This window comes from Mobula birostris, chromosome 4, assembly GCF_030028105.1.
Source record: "Mobula birostris isolate sMobBir1 chromosome 4, sMobBir1.hap1, whole genome shotgun sequence".
Lineage (NCBI taxonomy): Eukaryota > Metazoa > Chordata > Chondrichthyes > Myliobatiformes > Myliobatidae > Mobula > Mobula birostris.
The window spans coordinates 173,741,467-173,761,620 of NC_092373.1; the positions used below are offsets into that span (position 1 = coordinate 173,741,467).

The 20,154-nt window shown below is 45.0% G+C and overlaps 1 protein-coding gene across 5 annotated transcripts in view; it reads right to left on the reverse strand.

Moving 5' to 3' along the window:
• The window catches only part of LOC140196760 (electrogenic sodium bicarbonate cotransporter 1-like), a 220,145-nt gene that overhangs the window by 18,025 nt on the left and 181,966 nt on the right, over positions 1–20,154 (reverse strand). For all 5 annotated transcript variants that reach the window (XM_072256490.1, XM_072256492.1, XM_072256489.1 and 2 more), the window contains 6 exons: positions 17,109–17,270; positions 10,851–11,029; positions 9,489–9,561; positions 6,696–6,764; positions 5,008–5,181; positions 4,175–4,333 (listed from right to left, as the gene is read on the reverse strand). In XM_072256490.1, the coding sequence (XP_072112591.1) occupies positions 4,175–4,333; positions 5,008–5,181; positions 6,696–6,764; positions 9,489–9,561; positions 10,851–11,029; positions 17,109–17,270 (816 nt within the window). The remainder of the gene's footprint in view (positions 1–4,174; positions 4,334–5,007; positions 5,182–6,695; positions 6,765–9,488; positions 9,562–10,850; positions 11,030–17,108; positions 17,271–20,154) is intronic.

Sequence of the window (20,154 nt, forward strand, 5' to 3'; positions counted from 1 at the left end):
GAGAGTTAATTTTGACTGCAACAGGGGGTATTACAAAGGAGGTGTATGGTGCATTTTTTTTTTACACATTTCATGGTAGGTCTGTGGAATACTCTGCCAGATACGATAGAGGCAGTTAACTGATACTTAAATAGGTACATGAAAGTGTAGAGAATGGAGGGACGTGAACATTGTGTTGGCAGAAGGGATTAGTTTAATTATGCATTTTATTACCATTTTAATAGTTAAACAAGTTTACTAGTTTGGCACAACATCAAGGACTGAAGTGCATATCCCTCTGTTTACTGTACTGTGTTCTATGTTTACATTAACAAACGTCATCGTGCACATGAGTTTGTGCAGACTTTATGTTGGAAAACAACTGGGAACACTGGGGGCTATTTGACCACTCCTCCTCTTCATTGTTAATTACAGCAAGACCCCAACACCCACACTGACCTACATCAAATGGAGTGACCATGATATTGACGTGGATAGGTTTTATAGAGAATTGTCACCATCTCACCAAGACCCATAAACATGAAGAGGTTCCTCTTCGAGTCATGGAAACACAATTGCATTTAGCCTCAAGTCTTCCTGACCCTTCTGGTCATAGACAAAGGTAGTACTTAATAACCAGCAATTTACATATCAATTATTCATAGCACTCTTGGTTGTGCTGAGTTCCAACTGGGCGAAGGGATGATCACGTCTTCGACATGAGTTGGTTTCTGTTCCTGGACAGTAGATAGTTCACTGTGACAATGTATTCATATCATGAGAGTGAGAGGTAATTTTGGAATAATTGATTGTGATGAGTCCTGAACAAAAGAGTCATTAAGATTTAGAGCACGGCAGTTCAGTTGTGACCTCAGAAAGACTAGAAACAGGGAGAGGAGATCTGAGCTCTTTCTCCTAGACCAGAGGGTCAATACAAACCTTCTCTCTTAAAAGACACTTTCTTAAAATAAACAATATTACTGCAGTGATACAGCACCAATAACATCACTCTCAGCCAGGGATCACTTCCCTGGGTCAGTTTCCATGTGTTAAAAGGCAAACTGTGATTGGATGAGTTGCCAGATGATGAAGCAGGTCACATGGACCATCTGTGATGCAGAAGAGCTTCAATGGGGAGAAGTGGGAGAATTGGTAACCAGACGACACAGATTGAAACACCACACTAGCCAACCATGGCAACATGTTGCGGGCAGCTTAAAAAACTTCTAAATATATGGAACTACTCTCACTGCAATCTGTAGCCTGCAATTTCCCTCTAAGCAACATACTTTTGAACTGTCTTATAGCAAACTAGCAATTTCATGATCTTCTGATGGACTCGGCAGACAATTCTCAGGAATGCTTTAAGCAGACAAAGGTACATCACCAGGGCTGAAAGAAAGGTAGGAAGGGGGACCCCTAAGCAGCTAAAATGAAGAGGCATCAGACATACTCTACTCAGCATCTTGTTAGCAACCATACAGCCACTGGAGAATAAGGCTGGGGACCTAAGAACAAGATTATTGTATAAGAGGGAAATGAGAAATGGCTGCCTTCTGTTTCATGGAGACATAGCTCATTCTGGACACACTGGATGGTAAGACCCGAGGGCTTTTTGATACACAGGATGGATTGGACTGCTGATTTAGAGAAGGAAACGTCCCTGACCTTGAACATTTAATGATTAAGTGGCAACCATTCTACTTACCATGCGGTTTTCTTCATGATCCTGACTGCAGTTTACAAACTGCCACAGGGCAGGGTTGGGCAGGGTTATACAGGGACTCGCTGTATTGAATGCTGCCAACAGCAAATAAGAAACAGCCTTACCCGCTGTCTTTCAAATCATTGTCGGGGACTTCAATCAGGTTTGTTTGAAGCAATCTCTGCCCAATTATCATCAACATATCACCTGCAGCACCAGAGGTCCCAATACACTTGACCACTGTTACACTCTGCTTAGTAATGCCTACCGTTCCATGCTTAGACCACAGTTCAGGAAATCTGATCACTCAGCTGTCCTCCTCCGACCTGCATACTGGCAGAGGCTAAAGAACAAGCCTCCAGAGATAAGGACAACAAAGAGGTGGTCACAGGAGGCAAAGGGGCAGCTACGAGACTGTTTCTCGTCAGTGGACTGGGCCATATTCAAGGACTCATCAGAAGATCTGAACCAATACACCATGGTTTTCACAGACTTTATAAAAGCAGTTGTAGATGAGTATAACTCCACAATATCATTCACAGCGTTCCCCAACCAGAAGCCCTGGAGGAACCATGAAACGTATAATCTGCTGAGGGGCAGATCATTGGAATTCAGGTCTGGTGACCAAGTAAAATACAAGAGGTTCAAATAGGATCTCCGGAAAGCCATCTCATGAGCAAAGTGGCAAACCCAGATTAAACTTGAATCACTGAAGGATGCTCGACAGCAGTGGCAGGACTTGAATGCTATCACCTGCTACAAAAAGCAACCGAGCCACACAGGTGACCACAAGGCTTTGCCCCCAGATGAGCTCAATGCCTTTTATGCTCAGTTTCAAAAGTCAAAATGTGGCGGCACCTTCACAAACTCCCACAGTCTCCGATGAACCTGTGATTTCAGTCTTTGAAGATGACGTGGGAGCATCCTTCATGAGGGTGAACCCATGGAAAGCAGCTGGATCAGACAGCATACCTGGCTGAGTTCTACAGAATTGTGCTGTAATTGTCCAACTGACTGGGACGTTCACCAATATCCTTAACCTCTTGCTTCAGCCGTCTGAGGTGCCCACCTGCTTCAGGTAGGCTTCAATTACACCAGTGTCTAAAAAGAACATGGTAACCTGCCTCAACATCTCCATCAGCACGGGTGCACCACAAGACTATGTGCTTAGCCTCCGCTTTACTGGCTTTATACTCACAACTGTGAGGTTAAGCACAACTCGAATGCCATTTTAAATTTGCTGCTGACGCCATTGTCGCTGGCTGAATCAAAGGTGGTGACAAATCTGCATATGGGAGGGAGATTGAAAATCTGGCTGCGTGGCGTCACAACAACAGCCTCGCACGCAATGTCAGCAAAGCCAAGGAGCTGATTATTGACTTTAGGAGGAGGAAAGTAGAGGTCCATGAGACAGTTCTTATCAGGGGATCAGAGTCGGAGATGGTTAGCAATTTTAAAATCTTCGGTGTCATCACTTCAGAGGATCTGTCCTGGATCCAGCTCGTAAGTGGCACTAAGAAGAAAGCATGGCAGCAGCTCTACTTTCTTAGAAACTTACAAAGATTCAGCATGTCATCTAAAATTTTGATACACTTCCATAGATGTGAGGTGGAGAGCATAGTGACTGGTTGCATCGTGGTCTGTATGGAAACACCTATGAAAAAGCCTACAAAAAGTAGTGGATATGGACCAATCCATCACGGTGAAAGCCCTCCCCATCACTGAGCACATCTACATGGAGTTCTATTGCAGGAAAGCAGCATCCATCTCTAAGGACACCCACCATCCAGACCATGCTCTCTTCTCGCTGGTACAGGAGCCTCAGGACTCACACCGCCAACTTCAGGAACAGTTATTATCCCTCAACCACCAAGCTCTTGAACCAGATGGGATAACTTCACTCAACTTCATTCACCTGACCACTGAACTGTTCCAACAACCTGTGGACTCTCTTTCAAGGACTCCTCATTTCATGTTCTCGATATTTATTGCTTATTTATTTATTACTATTATTTCTCTTTTTTATATGTGCAGAATTTGCTGTTTTTTGTAAATTGATTGTTCTCTGTCCTGCTGGGGTGGTCTTTCATTGACACTATGGCATTTCTTCTACTTACTGTGAATGCCCACAAGAAAATGAATCTCATGGTTGTATATGGCGACAGATATATACACTTTGATAATATACTTACTTTGAACTTTGAATAGACAGAAATTCTTCAATAGCAGGTTTAGTGGGACCTTTCTCAAGGAAACTAGCAACAATTTTTTTAAAATGCAGGGAACTAGCAGGCCTAATAGGAGAGCCTGTAACAGGTATGACTGGCTGAAAGCCATCTGTGGTGGAAAAAATTTGAAATTCATTTCTGATGGATTATTGCCTAAAGTGGGAATTATATTTTACCATTTATTAGCCACATATTTCAGTTATGGTTGGATCTGGAGGATTAATTTAACAGCCAGTTACTAAATTACTTAGCTGTTCCTTACATCTTCGTTATCACTGTCTGCACTCATCTTCTTCTTTTTCTTCTTGTCATCCTCTTTCTTTTTCTTATCCTTCTCTGGGATGACATCATCCAGGAAGCTAAGGTTATGTTGGGTGAAGATGTAGTCCATTGCTTTCCTTACGGCTACCAGCGCCAGGATCTGTAGACACCAAGGAGAATCCATTATATTACTCCAAAGCTGCAGTGGTTAATTGAAACACAGCCAGCATATTCCAACCCTAATGTCACATTCTATCTGCCAGGGAATTAGGCTTCACAATCATCCTCATCTCGCTCCTGTGCTCTTGTGTTGATTTAGAGTGGCCTGGATTTGATCAATAGTAATCAGGGACATTACCACTCACCATAATTTTGGAGTAAATCAGACGTGACTTTACTGGAGAGGGAGTGGGGAGATTTGTGTGTACTGATGTGTGTTTTGGAAAGGGTACACTGGAGGTTCACCAGGATGTTGCCTGGATTAGACGGTATAAGCTACAGTACAAGGAGAAGTTGGAGAAATTTATGTTGGTTTCTCTGAAGTTATGGAGACTGAGTGGAATCCTAGTGTAATTATCGCCTCATTGCTACCGTCAATGTAACCAGAGCACAACTGTAGGCTGAGAACTTTGGAAAGACTTTTTCCTTAAATGCAGACCAGTAAAGGGATCCATGGTGGGAGGGAGTGGGGAAGAGATATAGAGATAGAGGTAGGGATAGAGCACCTGGGGGAAACCTAAGTGGTCACAGAGAGAATGTGCAAACTCCACACCAACAGCCCAACAGCACCCGAGGCTTGCAGTGAACTCTGTAAAAAAAAGTGAGGCAACCTACCATGACTGGAAAGATGATGGCTGCCACAGTTGACTTCAGGACCCACAGCAAGGTGAGGCAGACTGCTTGAATGAAGGTGAAGAGGTGCACTCTGCGCAGGGGGACGTGACGCAGGTAGATGAAGTCTGGTTGGTGCTTTGGAGGCATCAGCAGCAACTTCAACCGGTCCATGAACTGAAACCATGAAGCAGAGCCCTTACCCTCAATCCACTGCTCCCTCAGCCTCAAGAACAAGTCCTCTCACTGAATCCTCACCTCCTGGCACCTCAAGGCCCTTCACCATCTACAAGGCACATCAGGATTGTGATGGAGTACGTCCCACTTGCCTGAGTGGATGCGGAGGTTTGGCACCATCCAGGACAAAGCAGCCCCCTCAGTTGTCACTCAGAGAGTACAGGTTTAAGGGTAAGAGGGGAAAGGTTTAAAATGGACCAGAAAAGCAAGTTTTTCACACAGAAGGTGGTGGGTGTGTGGAACAAGGTGCCCAAGGAAGTACGAGCAATGGATATAATTGCAATGTTTAAAAGGCAGCTGGACATGTGTCCAGATAAGGAAGATTTAGAGGACTAGGGGGCAAATGCAGGCAAATGGGAATAGTTGAGATAGGCAATTTGCTTGGCATAGATGAATTGGGCTGAGGAGCCTATTCCCTTACTGTATAACTTTATGGCTCCATTAATAGGGAGATATGGGGTGTCCAGAGAGGGGTAGCACCTCTGGTGAAGGGGCTTGTTGTGTCCAACCTGGAGCTGCTCACTCATCTTTGGTCCCCACCGGACACTCAGCTCTCTTCTGAGGCTCCAAGTAGCTGTTTGCATGTGACAGTAGCCAAGCCCCACTAACCCAGTGATAAAGGGACATGCCTGTTCTAGCACATAAAGTCAGCTCCCGCGGACTGGGCAGACAAGATCTACAGTGAGACCCAGCAGCTAGGAAGGTGGTTTCTGCAACGTTCCGCGGAGAGCGAAGGGCATGATGAGGCACAGAAGTCACGGCCATCCACTGCAACCAAGGAAGACCCCAGTTGTGATGACTGCTCGTACCACTGGACCGAGACTCTGGAGGTTGAGAGAGTGGAATTGCCCCACTGCAGCGGCTTTTCCACTTTAAAAACTCACGCAGACAAGTTTCTTGTCATCAACCGTTCTGAAGGAGAACCACCATTAATTGGCTCAAGGTGGTTGAAGTCATCTGGAGTTTCAGGGAGAATCTCTTTAGTTATGGTCATAGTGAACTACAGCACAGTTACAGACCCTCTGACCCATCTAATCCATGCTGACCTGATCTTCTGCCTAGTCCCACCTACCTGCATCCAGGACATATCCCTCCCAACACCTCCCATCCATGTTACCTATTCAAGCTTCTCTCAACTGTTACAATCGAACCCACCTCTATCAATTCCGCCGGCAGCTCGTTCCACACCAGCATCAATCACCCTCTGAGTGAAGTTTCCTCTCAGGTTCCCCGTAAATATTTCACCTTTCACTATAAACCTCTTGTTCTAGTCCCACCCAACCCAAGGGGAAAAAGCCTGCATGGAGTCACCCTAGCGATACACATAATTTTGTACACCTCTTTGATTATATTCGCCCCATAGGTATTCACTCCAACCGTAAAGGTTATAATGGCCTAATAACCACAAGGGAGTTTGTCTGGAGTACTGTGAACTCGGAACAGTGGCTACTCACCTGCACACCATTCAGGGAGGCAACACCCATGTACAGAAATACTCCATAGAGTACTGGCATCGGGATGAACTAGAAGCAAGAAAGAAGTCATAGTAACACAGGTGGGGTACAAACGCAACAGTACAGTCGTGGGCACGGTCTGTCAGGTCAAGTCACGGTGAACCCATTGTCAGAAGCACAAGTATGGCGAGGTACAGGTACAATGAAAAACTTGCTCACAGCAGTATCGTAAGTATTTAAGGACAGACAACACAAAATATAAATTATACTTAAAATGATACCGTACAGTGACCGAGCAAAAGCAAGACCTTCATACAAAAACAAACCGAGACAATATGTGGTCCATAGTGTTCTGTGACTGAGCGAGGGCTCGTGCAGGTCAGTTCCAGAACCTGCTGGATGCAGGAAAGTGGCTGATCCTGGAAGTGGTGGTGTGGGGCTTCCGGGCTCTGTACCTCCTGCCTGAAGGTAACAGCAAGAAGGGGTCATGATCTGGATGGAGGGGACCCTTGATGCCGGATTCCGCCTTCTTAAGACTGTGGCTCCTTTGGATGCTGCCATTGGTTTAAAACGGAGGCTCCAAATGCTCTCGGCTACACACAAAAAGACTACACAGGAACCAAGGGAGATTTTCCTGACGTTTGGGCTGATGTTTATCCTTGAACAATCAGCTAACACCTTTCCTTCATTATTACAGCCCCTACACATCTCACTGGCTGTGCAGTGTTTGAGATGTCTGTAAGCTGTGGTGTGCCTTCTAAGCGCATGTTACTCTGATCTAACTCCATCTGCAAATGACTCTCCACTCTAGTGGGCTGGATCTCCAATAATGACAGGACAGACTACCAGTAGGGGATCAGACAAGAGATTGTCCCTCAACGTCAGCAAAAGCAAAGAGCTAGTCATTGACTTCAGGAATCAGGGCAGAACACATACCCCTCAATGCATCAGTGATGCTGAGCTGGAGATGGTCGACAGCTTCACGTTTCTAGGTATATACAACACTAATAGCCTGTCCTGGTCCAGCTATGGAGACACAATGGCCAGGAAAACTCACCAGTGCCTCAGCTTCCTCAGAAGACTAAAGAAATTGGCATGCTCTTGTAGACCCTCACCAATTTTTACAGATACACCATAGAAAGCATTCTGTCTGGATGCAAACATGAGGAAATCTGCAGATGCTGGAAATTCAAGCAACACACACAAAAAGTGCTGGTGAATGCAGCAGGCCAGGCAGCATCTATAGGAAGAGGTATAGTCGATGTTTTGGGCCGAGACCCTTCGTCAGGACTAACTGAAAGTAGTTAGTCCTGACAAAGGGTCTCGGCCCAAAACATCGACTGTACCTCTTCCAACAGTTGCTGCCTGGCCTGCTGCGTTCACCAGCATTTTTTGTGTGTGTTGCTATCTGGATGCATCACAGCTTGGTATGGCAAGTGCTCTGCCCAAGACCGCAAGAAATTCCAGAAAGTGGTGCACACAGCCCAGTCCACCATGCCAACCAGCCTCACTTACTTCCATTGACTCTGTCTGAACTTCTCGATACCTTAGAAAAGTAGCCAGTATAGTCAAAGTCTACCCATCCGAGACACTCTCTCTTCTCCCACTTCCATTGGGCAGGAGATACAAAAGCTTGAAAACACATACCATCAGGGTCAAGGGCAGGTTTTACCCCACTGCTATAAAAGTTCTGGAATGGACCTCTGAACCTCACAATCTACCTCGACATGCCCACTGCACATTATGGTTTGCTTGCCTGAAGTTTCTCTTTAATTACAACATATAATCTAAATGTTGTTATTGCTTATCCCTTCTACCACATTCATGTAACTTATGATGGCATTCAAAACAAAGCATTGACTGTATCTTCAGAATCAGGTTCATAATCACCGGCATGTGATGTGAAATTTGTTAACTTAGCAGCTGCAGTTCAATGCAATACATAATCTTGGTACGCGTGGCAATAATAAACCCATTTAATAACCAATTCCTTTATCTATAGCCATCAGACAGAGCACTGTGTGTGTGTTTGTTTGTTTGTTTGGATAGGGGAAGCAAGCTTCACCAGGAGTGCTGGACAGATATTTGTGCATCAGCCCACCTGATCTTCCAGACTGCACAGGGTCCAAATCATAACGATCATTGTCATACCTTCAATCAGGATCATCTTCACCTTCCCCACCCCATCAAAATACTCTCAGGGCTTAGCAAACACATGGACAGCATTTCTCTCACAGTGGGTAGAGAATCCCACACCTCATAGTCCACCTTAACCCACAGTAGGAGAAGGTGTTGATTTTCCAAAGTGAAAATAAATCTTTTTAGCATTTTGAGGGTGGGTAAGCCTCAACAAATAGCACGAGTCAGTTTGCTCGATATGTCTTTGAAGCACTGGCACACAATTGTCACAAGGAGGCAGAAGTGTGCTGTAGCAGTGAAACAAAGCAGCAGTTCACAATTTCTCTATGCGTGTGCGTGTGTGTGTGTGTATGTATGCTCGCATTGATTTCTGCATGTTTGACTGCGTGAGTAACTGTGTACATATATTTGTGCCTTTGAGGGTGAGTGTGTGTGTGTGTATACGCGCAGACATGTGCCTAGCTTGTGTTACTAATTTCCTGTTGCGATCATGAGACACACAGTAGGTTAAATGGTGTTCTCCTACCAGAGGGAAACTGAAACGTCAACAAAGAGACAACAGAAACACAGTGGGTCAATGGTGTTCAATTGTGCAGTCAATTACAACACATAAAAACATTTCTTTTTAAATTAATAAATGTTTAAATAAGGTACCTTTAGAATGGGAGCCAAGAAGACAGAGACTCCAGTCAGAATGAAGACAACAACACCCGTTACTCGTTGCTCCCTGGACACAAAGCAAATCAGCAGCAGCTCAACAAGGAAGTCAGCTTAAAACTCACAGAACTTTACAAAACAGGAATTGTGGTTGTCTGGTTCACTGAGCATCCCCATCCTACAGCACGTGACGGTGGAGTTTGGAGTGATGTACTTACACTGCTGACGAGCTCAGGGATTTGGGTACAAAGGTTCTTTCAGATGGAGTGCTGCACTGCCAGAGGAACAGACTCAAAGGTGTTGAACTGAGAGCCCACCCCCTCTCTCAGATAGTTGTGGAAGATCCTGGCACCAAGTCAACTCAGGAGCTGTCCCTGGTTTCCTCACCATCATAAGCATAGATGGACCGCTAGTTATCTCAGTGGCCTGATTGTCTTGCTGTCCTTGTTGTCACACACTCTTAGCCCTGGTTGGTTCAGTATCCTGGTTACCCCACTGCCTCCCTTATCTCGCTGGCCTGGTCTGACGAGGCTTTTGGCAGGTTGGCCTTCATCAGTCAGGATAATGAGTACAGAAATTGGGAGGATATTGCTGTCGCGTACAAGATGCTGCTGAGGTTATACTTGGAGTCCTGTTTTCAGTTTTGGTCACACTGCTACAGGAAAGAGGTTATTAAACCGGGAAGAGTGCTGGGAAGATATCAAGGTTGTTGCTAGGCCTTGTGGGACTAAGTTATAGGGAGAGGTTGTACAGGCCAGATCTGTTTTCCTTGGAGTGTAAGAGACTGAGGGGTAATCTTATAACATCACGAAGGGCACAGAGGGGGTGAATGCACTAAGTCATTTTCACAGATTTGGGAAATCAAGAACTGGAGGAAATGGTTTTAAGGTGAGAGGGGAAAGATTTAAATAGGAACTTGAGAGGCAATTTTTTGTTTAACATGAACGGTTGTATCTGTGTGGAATAAGCTGCCAGGAAGTGGATGAGACAAGTACTATAATCAACTTTTAAAAGACAGTTGGACAGGTACATGGACTTGTAGGAGGTTATGGGCCAAATGCTGGCAAATGGTACTAAGTTGGATGGCGGATCTTGATTGGCATGGACCAACTGGGCATACGGTCCGTTTTCATGCCGTGTGACTCTCCATTGAGGCAATATTCCCCATATCCTCTCTGCATTTTAGAAAAAGGGATATGGGAATTGGAGAGTAAAGTGAGTTGAGATGGAAGCTCAGAGGTTACTGAATAGTAGCAGAGACTGCTTATGCACTGATCTCTATCCTTGATAAGCAGTTTGTATCACACATTTGTTGCACAAATCCCAGCTTCCCAGCCCAGCACAGGAAATGTTACCCACCTGACTCCCAAGAACTTGGGCAGTTCTCCAGGTGCTGCGGTTTCAGTCTCCATCTTCAAGCTGTCAATGTGGGCAATAGAGATGACAGTGGCTGCTACGTACCACGGCAACCCCATGAAGGAGCAGATAGCCATCAGGACTGCCACCCAAAAGAGGTCGAGGTGATAGCCAGCCCCTTTCTGCAAAAACAGAGAACGCAGAATCTATGTCACAGTTGTGGCATTAAACATAGTTCATTGTTCCCTGGAAACGTATCACAGGTAGGCAAGGCGGTGAAGAAGGCTTCTGGCATGCTGGTCCCCGCCGGTCAGGGCACTGAGTATAGAAGTTGGTCTGCCATTTTGCAGCTGTGCAAGACACTGGTGAGACCACATCCGGAGTTTCGTGTACCAATTTGGTTATCCTGTTAAAAGAATGATAGCATTAAGCTGGAAAGAGCATAGAAAAGATTTATAAGGACGTTGCCAGGATTCAAGGGATTGGGTTACAGGGAGAGGGGAGAGGGTGGGTAGAGTAGGACTTCATTCCTTACAGCATAGCAGACTGATGGGTAAACTCATAAAGGTCTATAAAATCATGAGGGACACAGATAGGGTGAAGGCACAGTCTTTTTCACAGCTTTTCCAGAGTGTTGGGGTTCTAAGATTTAATAGAAATGCGGGGGTAACTTCTTACATAGGGTATGGTCAATATATGGAATGACCTAATGAGGTAAGGGGTTTTGATACAAAGTTTTTTTCGCCAGAGGAAGTGATTAAGACACATACATTAACACGCTAAAAAAAAATTATCAGGTAGATGGATAGGATAGAGGGATTTGAGTCAAACTCAGACAAATGGGACTAGCTATGGGCATCTTAGATGTCATGGATGAGTTGTGTTGAAGGGCCTCTTTCTGTGCTGTATGATGCTACGACACTAAATGAGGAGGCAGGCGTAAAGACAAATGGTCGTGGGAGGAAGAGACCTGCTGACAGAAAGGCTCCTTGAGCCAAATGGTAGGTTAGTGATGTGGTTGCTCCTTGTGATTCTACGCGAGGCTCACATCAGGTAGAGATACCCTGCCTTCCTCCCACAGACCCGATGATTAGTTCCCAGGAGTTGGGCACTACCTGCAGGACCAGCATTTATTGCTCATCCCTAAGTGCTCTTGAGAAGTTGGGGTGGGTGAACCACCTTCCAGTGAAGGTGTTCCCATGGTGATATTGGATGGTAAGTTCAACATTCAAAGTAAATTTAGTATTTAAACAACGTAGAGTACATGTTACCATATACTACCTGGAGATTCATTTTCTTGCAGGCAGTGATGGGGAAAAGAAGCCAATAGAATTCACGAAAACTATACATAAACACACAAAGACTGACAAACACCCAATGAGCAAAAGACGACGAACAATGCAAATAAGAAATAATACTGAGACCATAGCACATTACTGCACAGTACAGGAGGGTCAGCTCAGTTCATGGAGTTGTGCCGATGTTTTTAATCTACTCTATGTAACACTTCCCTCCTACATAGGCCTCCACTCTCTACTATCCGCATGCCTATCTAAGATTTTCTTAAATGCCCCTAACGTATCTAGTTGTAAAGACTCCTTAAAAAAGTGAGTCTGTAGGTTGTAGAATTAGTTGAGAGGAGCAGTGATTGGTAGTGGGAGTTCCAGTGGGAGTCCAAGTCCATGCTGCCTTGGATGTCATGACCAGCCTGACTCAGGAACATTTCCTCCTTCGCTTATTGATGATGCACAATCCACCGCTGACTTCTTTCAGCATCACTGATTTGCGTGAAGCTGCCTTGACCTGTTCTTGGCAGTCAGCTTCGGAACTAGTGTAAAATAGAGCAGGATTAGCAACGCCTTACATTTTTGTTTCTTTTTCTTGTTCTACAGGAATTGTTTTTAAGTGGCTGCAATCTCTATTCTTGCCTTTTATCTGACTGCAATCGCTCCAGTTGCTCTGGGATACACAGCCACCTCCCCGATTACCTCATTGTTTCAGAGAAAAGGCAGAAATAGCTTAAAGTCAGCTTGTTCCTAGGGAGGGGTACACTGAAAGTGTGAAAGAGGCAGGCGTGAGAGTGGGGGCACAGGAGGGTGGAAAGGTTACTGACACCATTCAATCAGTATTTATGATGGTGAATGTCGATGAGCCGAGTTCACCCTAAAACACTATTTCTGCTTTTTCTCTCTTTCTAGGCATCTAAGTTCAATCCAACCACTCGTTTTGTATGAAAACGTGGGCTTCACAGGCTTTTAATTGCCCATCATCGAGAAGGTGGTGGGGAATTTCCTTACTGAAGCTCTGCACTCCTTAAGGTGTGGGTGTACCCACAATGCTGTTAGGAAGGGAGTTCCAGGATTTTGATCCCAGAGACAGGGGAGGAATGGCAATATATTTCCAAGTCTGGATGGTGAAGGCTTGAAAGGCAACTTCCCAGTTGGCAGAGTTCCCCATAGTTTTGCTGCCCTGTCCATTGAGTTGGTAGAGGACTATCTCAACAACAGCAGCTTCTGTTTACATAAAATGCATGGAAAAATTACCTCAAAATATTTCGGGGAGTACTATCAAACAAAATCAAGCTGATTCCACGCTACAGCAGTAACTAAAGATGTGGCCAAGGAGATAAGGTCAAGGGACATCTCAAAGTAGCAGAGGTCTATGGGAGGAAAATCCCGAATTTGGTGCTCTGTCCGTAGGTGTGGCAACCAGTGGTTGAATAATGGCCTAAAGGGCAGAGCAAGAGGCCAAAGTCTGCACGGACACAAGAACAGGCAGGGAATGAAGGGGTATAGACCACGTGCGAGCAGATGGTATTAGTTTAGATTGGTATCTTAGTCAGCAGTCATGGTGGGCCAATGGGCTGTTCCTGCCCTGTGTTCTAGGGTGAAAGGGAGCAGAGATCTCGCATCGCTGTGGGGTTAGAGAAGGACTGCTAGACGTGTTCCTCTGCGTGATTAAAGTCAGCACGAACTCTTGCCAAGAAGGGCCTGGCATCAAGTGATCAAAATTCCTGGAAAGACAGGTGTGTGAAGGCAGAGCCAACAGATAACCCTTTATCCTGATGCAGGATGGTCCTCCCAGTCAGCATCTGAATCCCATATGGCCGAGCTGATCTTATGGTCACTAAAACCAAGTGCCTGGACCTCAGAAACCTAAGTCCCCAGCTGATGACACCAATAACTTGCAGCCCAGACACATTAGAGTGGGGCTACAGAATGGTTTCAGGGCTGTCCAGGGGTTGTTGGCTGAAGACGAGGAAATTTAATAGGAGTTTCAGGATTACAAATGATTCGGGTTAATGAAACATATAGAGTCAGAAAACATGGATTATACCAATTGAAAGATTTAAGATATTCTGAGAAAGAACCAGAGAGGATAATATCTTCTGTTATTAATTCATTAAGCCATTAATTCCATCATCCAAATCATCGACGTACAACATAACGGATCTGGGAATACAGATACAAAATTCTCTAAAAGTGGCGTCACAGGTAGATAGGGTCGTAAAGAGAGCTTTTGGTACATTGGCCTTTATTAATCGAAGTATTGAGTATAAGAGCTAGAATGTTATGATGAGGTTGTATAAGGCATTGGTGAGGCTGAATCTGGAGTATTGTGTTCAGTTTTGGTCACCAAATTACAGGAAGGATATAAATAAGGTTGAAAGAGTGCAGAGAAGGTTTACAAGGATGTTGCCGGGACTTGAGAAACTCAGTTACAGAGAAAGATTGAATAGGTTAGGACTTTATTCCCTGGAGCGTAGAAGAATGAGGGGAGATTTGATAGAGGTATATAAAATTATGATGGGTATTGATAGAGTGAATGCAAGCAGGCTTTTCCCACTGAGGCAAGGGGAGAAAAAAACCAGAGGACATGGGTTAAGGGTGAGGGGGGAAAAGTTTAAAGGGAATATAGGGGGGGGGCTTCTTCACACAGAGAGTGGTGGGAGTATGGAATGAGCTGCCAGACGAGGTGGTAAATGCGGGTTCTTTTTTAACATTTAAGAATAAATTGGACAGATACATGGATGGGAGGTGTATGGAGGGATATGGTCCGTGTGCAGGTCAGTGGGACTAGGCAGAAAATGGTTCAGCACAGCCAAGAAGGGCCAAAAGGCCTGTTTCTGTGCTGTAGTTTTCTATGGTTTCTATAAAAAGAAGTGGTCCTAATATTGACCCCTGCGGAACACCAACAGTCACTGGGAGCTATTCAGAAAAAGCTCCCTGTATTCCCACTCTTTGTCTCATGCCAATCAACCAATGATTTATCCATGCTAGCATCTTTTCTGTAACACCACGCATTTTTAACTTGTTAAGCAGCCTCATGTTAGCACCTTGTCAAAGACCTTCTGAAAGTACAAGTACACAACATCCACCAATTCGCTTTTGTCTATCCTGCTTATTATTTCTTCAAAGAATTCCAACAGATTTGTCAGGCAAGATTTTCCCTTAAGGAAACCATGCTGACTTTGGTCTATTTCATCATGTGCCTCCATATAACCCGAAACCATATCCTTAACAATCGACTCCAACATATTTCCAACTACTGAGGTCAGCCTAACTGGGCTATAATTTCCTTTCTTATGCCTCCCTCCTTTCTTGAAGAATGGAGTGACATTTGTATCTTTCCAGTCCTCCAGAACCATGCTGGAATCTATTGATTCTTGAAATATTATCACCAATGCTTCCATAATTTCTTCAGCTACCTTTTTCAGAACTCTGGGATGTAGTCCATCTGGTCCAGGTGACTAATCTACCTTCAGACTTTTCAGTTTCCCAAGCACCTTCTTCTTAGTAATGGCAACTGCACTAATTTCTACCTCCTGACACTCTCAAACTTTCAGCATACTACTCGTGTTTTCCACGGTGCAGACTGATGCAAAATACTTATTCAGTTTGTCTGCCATTTCCTTATCCCCCATTACTAACTCTCCAGAATCATTTTCCAGCAGCCCAATATCTATACTTACCTTTCTTTTGCTCTTTATATATCGGAAAAAAAAATGTTTGGTATCCTCTTTAATACTGTTAGCTAGCTTATGTCAATATTTCATCTTTTCCAACTTTATGGCTTTTTTAGTTGCCTTCTGTTGGTTTCTAAAAGCTTCCCAATCCTCTAACTTCTCACTAACTTTTGCTCTATTATATGCCTTTTTTTTGCTTTTATCTTGGCATTGACTTCCCTTGTCAGCCACGGTTGTGTCATCCTGCCTTTAGAAGACGACTTCTTCTTTGGGATGTACCTTCCGAATTGAACCAGATACTCCAGCCACTGCTGTTTTGCCATCATTGCTGCTTGTGCCCCCTCCCAATCAACTTTGGCCAGCTCCTCTCTCATTCCTCTGTAATTCCCTTTACTCCACCGTAATACTCATACATCTGAGTTCAGCTTCTTCTCAAATTGCAGGGTGAATTCCATCATATTGTGATCTATGTCCCCCAAAGAGTTCCTTTATCTTAAGATAAAGCTTCCTAATCAAATCCGGTTCATTACGCAACACCCAATCCAGAATAGCTGATGCTCTAGTAGGTTCAACCATAAGCTGCTCTAGAAAAGCTATCTTGTAGCATTCTAAAAACCTCTCATGGGACCCAGCACCAACCTGATTTTACTAATCTACCTGTATACTGAAATCCTCTATGACTATCATAACACTGCCCTTTTAACATGCCTTTTCTGCCTCTCGTTGTAATTTGTCGCCCATATTCTGACTATTGTTCAGAGGCCTGTCTATAACTCCCATTAGGGTTATGCTTCTTAACTCGACTCGTAAGGATTCTATGTTATCCAATCCTATGGCACCTTTGTTAAGGATTTGATTTAATTTTTTACTAACAGAGCAACGCCATTCTCTCTGCCTACCTGCCTGTCCTGTCGATACAATGAGTATCTTTGGATGTTAAGCTCCCAACTATGATCTTCTTTCAGCCTCGACTAAGTAATGCCCACAACATCATACCTGCCAATCTATAACTGCGCTACAAGGTCACCTACGTTATTCATATATTGCATGCGTTCAACTATAACAACGGGAACTCAGTGCCAATGTTCCCCAGAAAACTGGATAAAGATTTCCATATCCTGCATGCAATTAAGTATAACTCCGGGAGTCAGTGGAAACTTTCCCACTGGAAATTGGAAAAACATTCATGACTGGCCCTGCAGAAAGCAGAGGAGTCTGACCAACTGAAAACCCTTAGGATGAGACAATGAGTGGACCAAACCCCATCAGATCACCAAGAAACATCAAATGCTGACCTTTAGTTTGTGCTCCTTCCTGTTGACGATGACGGCTGTGATTTGTTGGTCCATAAAGATCAGGATGGTGATAAGGAGAGCTGGGAGGCCAGCGGCCAGACACACCCACCACGGGTTGCCTCCAAATGGCGGCACAAACCAGCCTCTCTTTGGGTTGGTTGGCTGAGGGAGGAACGGTAAGTTAGAAAGTTAGAAAACAAGGCAATAACCATCATCAGGAACACACATTCCTGTCGACAACCTCCCCGCCCCCGCAAAAACACATTAACTTGAATTAGTCATAGAGTCAATTAGAATGGGAAGAGGCCCTTCAGCCAGACTAATTCATGCCAACTGTGTTTCCCTGTGAGCTCGTCCCATTTGCCCATATTTGGCCTATAGCTCTCTAAACATCTTCTATCCATGTACTTACCTCAATGGCTTTTAAACATTGCTTATGTGCCTGGGTCAACCACAATTTCTGTCAGCTCATTCTAAACATGCACCACCTTATGTATGAAAAAGCTGCCCCTGATGTCCTTCATAAATTCCTTGCCTCTGCTCTTAACCTTTTCCCACTTTATTTTGGCACCTCTTCCCTGGGAAAAAGGCTATCTGCTTCACGCTGTGTATGCCCCCATGATCATACATGACCATACATGCCTCTGTCAGGCACCCCCTACATTCGAGGGAATAAAATCCTCTCCCGGTAACTTAGGCCCCCCAAGTCCAGGCAACATCCCAATATACCTTTTTCTGCCCCCTTTCTAGTTCAATAACATCTTTCCTATAAAAGGGTGATCAAAACTGATGACAATGCTCCAAGTGAATTATAATCACAGTACGATGAAGCACAGAACCCCAAGATCAATCATCCTTGCACCTTTGCCAGAGTCATGTGGGTCATGTCAGTCGCTGGATGACACCCCCAGGAGAATAACACTCACAACACGCTGGAGGAACTCAGCAGGTCGGGCCGCATCCGTGGAAACATGTGCTCAACCTCCCACACAGGATGTCTCAGCAGAACATCTGTGCCAATGCCCAAGTGTCAAATGAAGTGTGTGCTGCCTCTTTTGACTGAGATACTAAGCCACGCCACCACCTGGTTAGTCAGCGGAACCGGGGCATCTTAGTCGGCGTGGACTAGATTGGGCCTAATGACTCATTTCCACGCTGGCAAACTCTGTGCCTCTTAGCGGTTGCAGATAGTTATGGACAAGTCAAATGCGTGGGCAAAGATCAGGTAGCAGGAGTGTAATGTGGGGAAAATGTGAAATTACTCATTTTGGTAAATAAAATGAAAAGGAGGCATATTATTGAAATAGCGAGAGATTACAGCTATTGAGGGATCTGACTTCTCCGTGGATTGTCACCTTGTCGTGGTGGAGAAGCCTGTGTGGTCCTGAGATCCCGAGAGTGATACCGTCTGGAGCTATGCTCCTGGTAGGGTCACCCATGGCGGTAAGGTCGAGAGTGAGGTCCCTGACAAGGAACAATCCAACCAAGACCTCAACGGTGGAACAGGTGGACAAAGTTACTTTGAACTCAACGGCTGTGAAGGCGGATGAAGGCTGCAACAAGTCCAACAGCTCCAATCGTTGTGGTTTCCATGCCATTGGAATCAGTTGGTTGATTTGTGAAGTATCGTGTGCTTCTTGGAGTGCAACATCAAGTACACGTTAAACAAATACACGCTCAGGCATCTTCACTCTGTGGGCCACTTCTTCAAGTCTTTCGGCGATCGGGGGAGGGCGATGGGAGCAAGCAATGTGATGGCTGGAAGCTCCTGGACAAGAACCGGCACGAAAGCAGTGAATACTTGATTCTGTCGCTCAACTTTTGGACAGAAGCAAGAAAGTTGTTCGGTAGCAGTATTCACATCTGAGCAGCCCCACTTAGGATCCATTCTGCTCACCCTGAACTGGGAAGGGGCTAGAAAAGGTGCCCTAAAAATAGTCTGCTTCACCCCATCCTGTCCGGAAAGCCACGTCCAGAGTGATCACCATGATGAGGTCAAAAAACATCGAGAAGTGAAACTATGACATTTGGAACCTGGAATATACGAACTCTGATGGATAACACAAACTCAGACCGACCAGAGAGGAGAACTGCCTTTGTTGCCGGGGAACTCCAAAAATTCAACTTTGACCTTGTTGCTCTGAGTGAGACCCGCAGAGCTGGAGAAGGGCAACTAAAGGAAGAGCAAGGCCAATACACCTTTTTCTGGAAAGGACTTGATCCTGAACAACCGAGGATCCATGGAGTAGGTTTTGCCATCCGAAACAGCCTACCTCAGAAGCTGACAGAGCAACCACTGGGAATCAACGAACGTCTCATGACTCTGCGAATCCAGCTTGTCAAGAACCAACACGCCATCATCATCAGCGCCTATGCTCCACTCTGGACGCTGAAGATGAAGTAAAGATGAACTTCTACGCTCAACTTGACGACATCTTTTCCTCTGTTCCCAACAACGACAAGATCATTCTCCTGGAAGACTTCAATGTCAGAGTCGGGAAAGATCATAGGCTCCAGACTGGAATAATAAGCAAGGAAGGAGTTGGCAAGGTCAACACCAATGGAACACTCCTCCTCACCAGATGTGCTGAACACAACCTGGTGATCACAAACACTCTATTTTGCCAGAAAAACAGGCACAAAGTCTCCTGGCAGCATCTACGCTCCAAACACTGGCACCTCATCGACTACATCATCGTACGATCTCAGGACCAACAAGAGCTGTTACTGGTGCCGACGAGTGCTGGCCAGACCATCGACTTATCTCGTCCACCATGAGAATGAAGATTCGGCCCAAAAGGAAACATCAAAATCAGAACACTATTAAGAAATTCAATGTTGACATCCTTCAAGACATGAACCATGGAGGGGAGGAGAAGATGGCGGTGCGACGCAGCATGTGCGGCTTCTCCGAATTGATATCGTATTTGTGAAGTAGGAGGCTGCGCACAATCCAGATTTGATGGAGACAGCTGTGAGAAGCACGGAGGAACATCTGGAGAAACTTTTGAAATACCTGCTTCGCTGCCGCTGCTATTGTGCGATC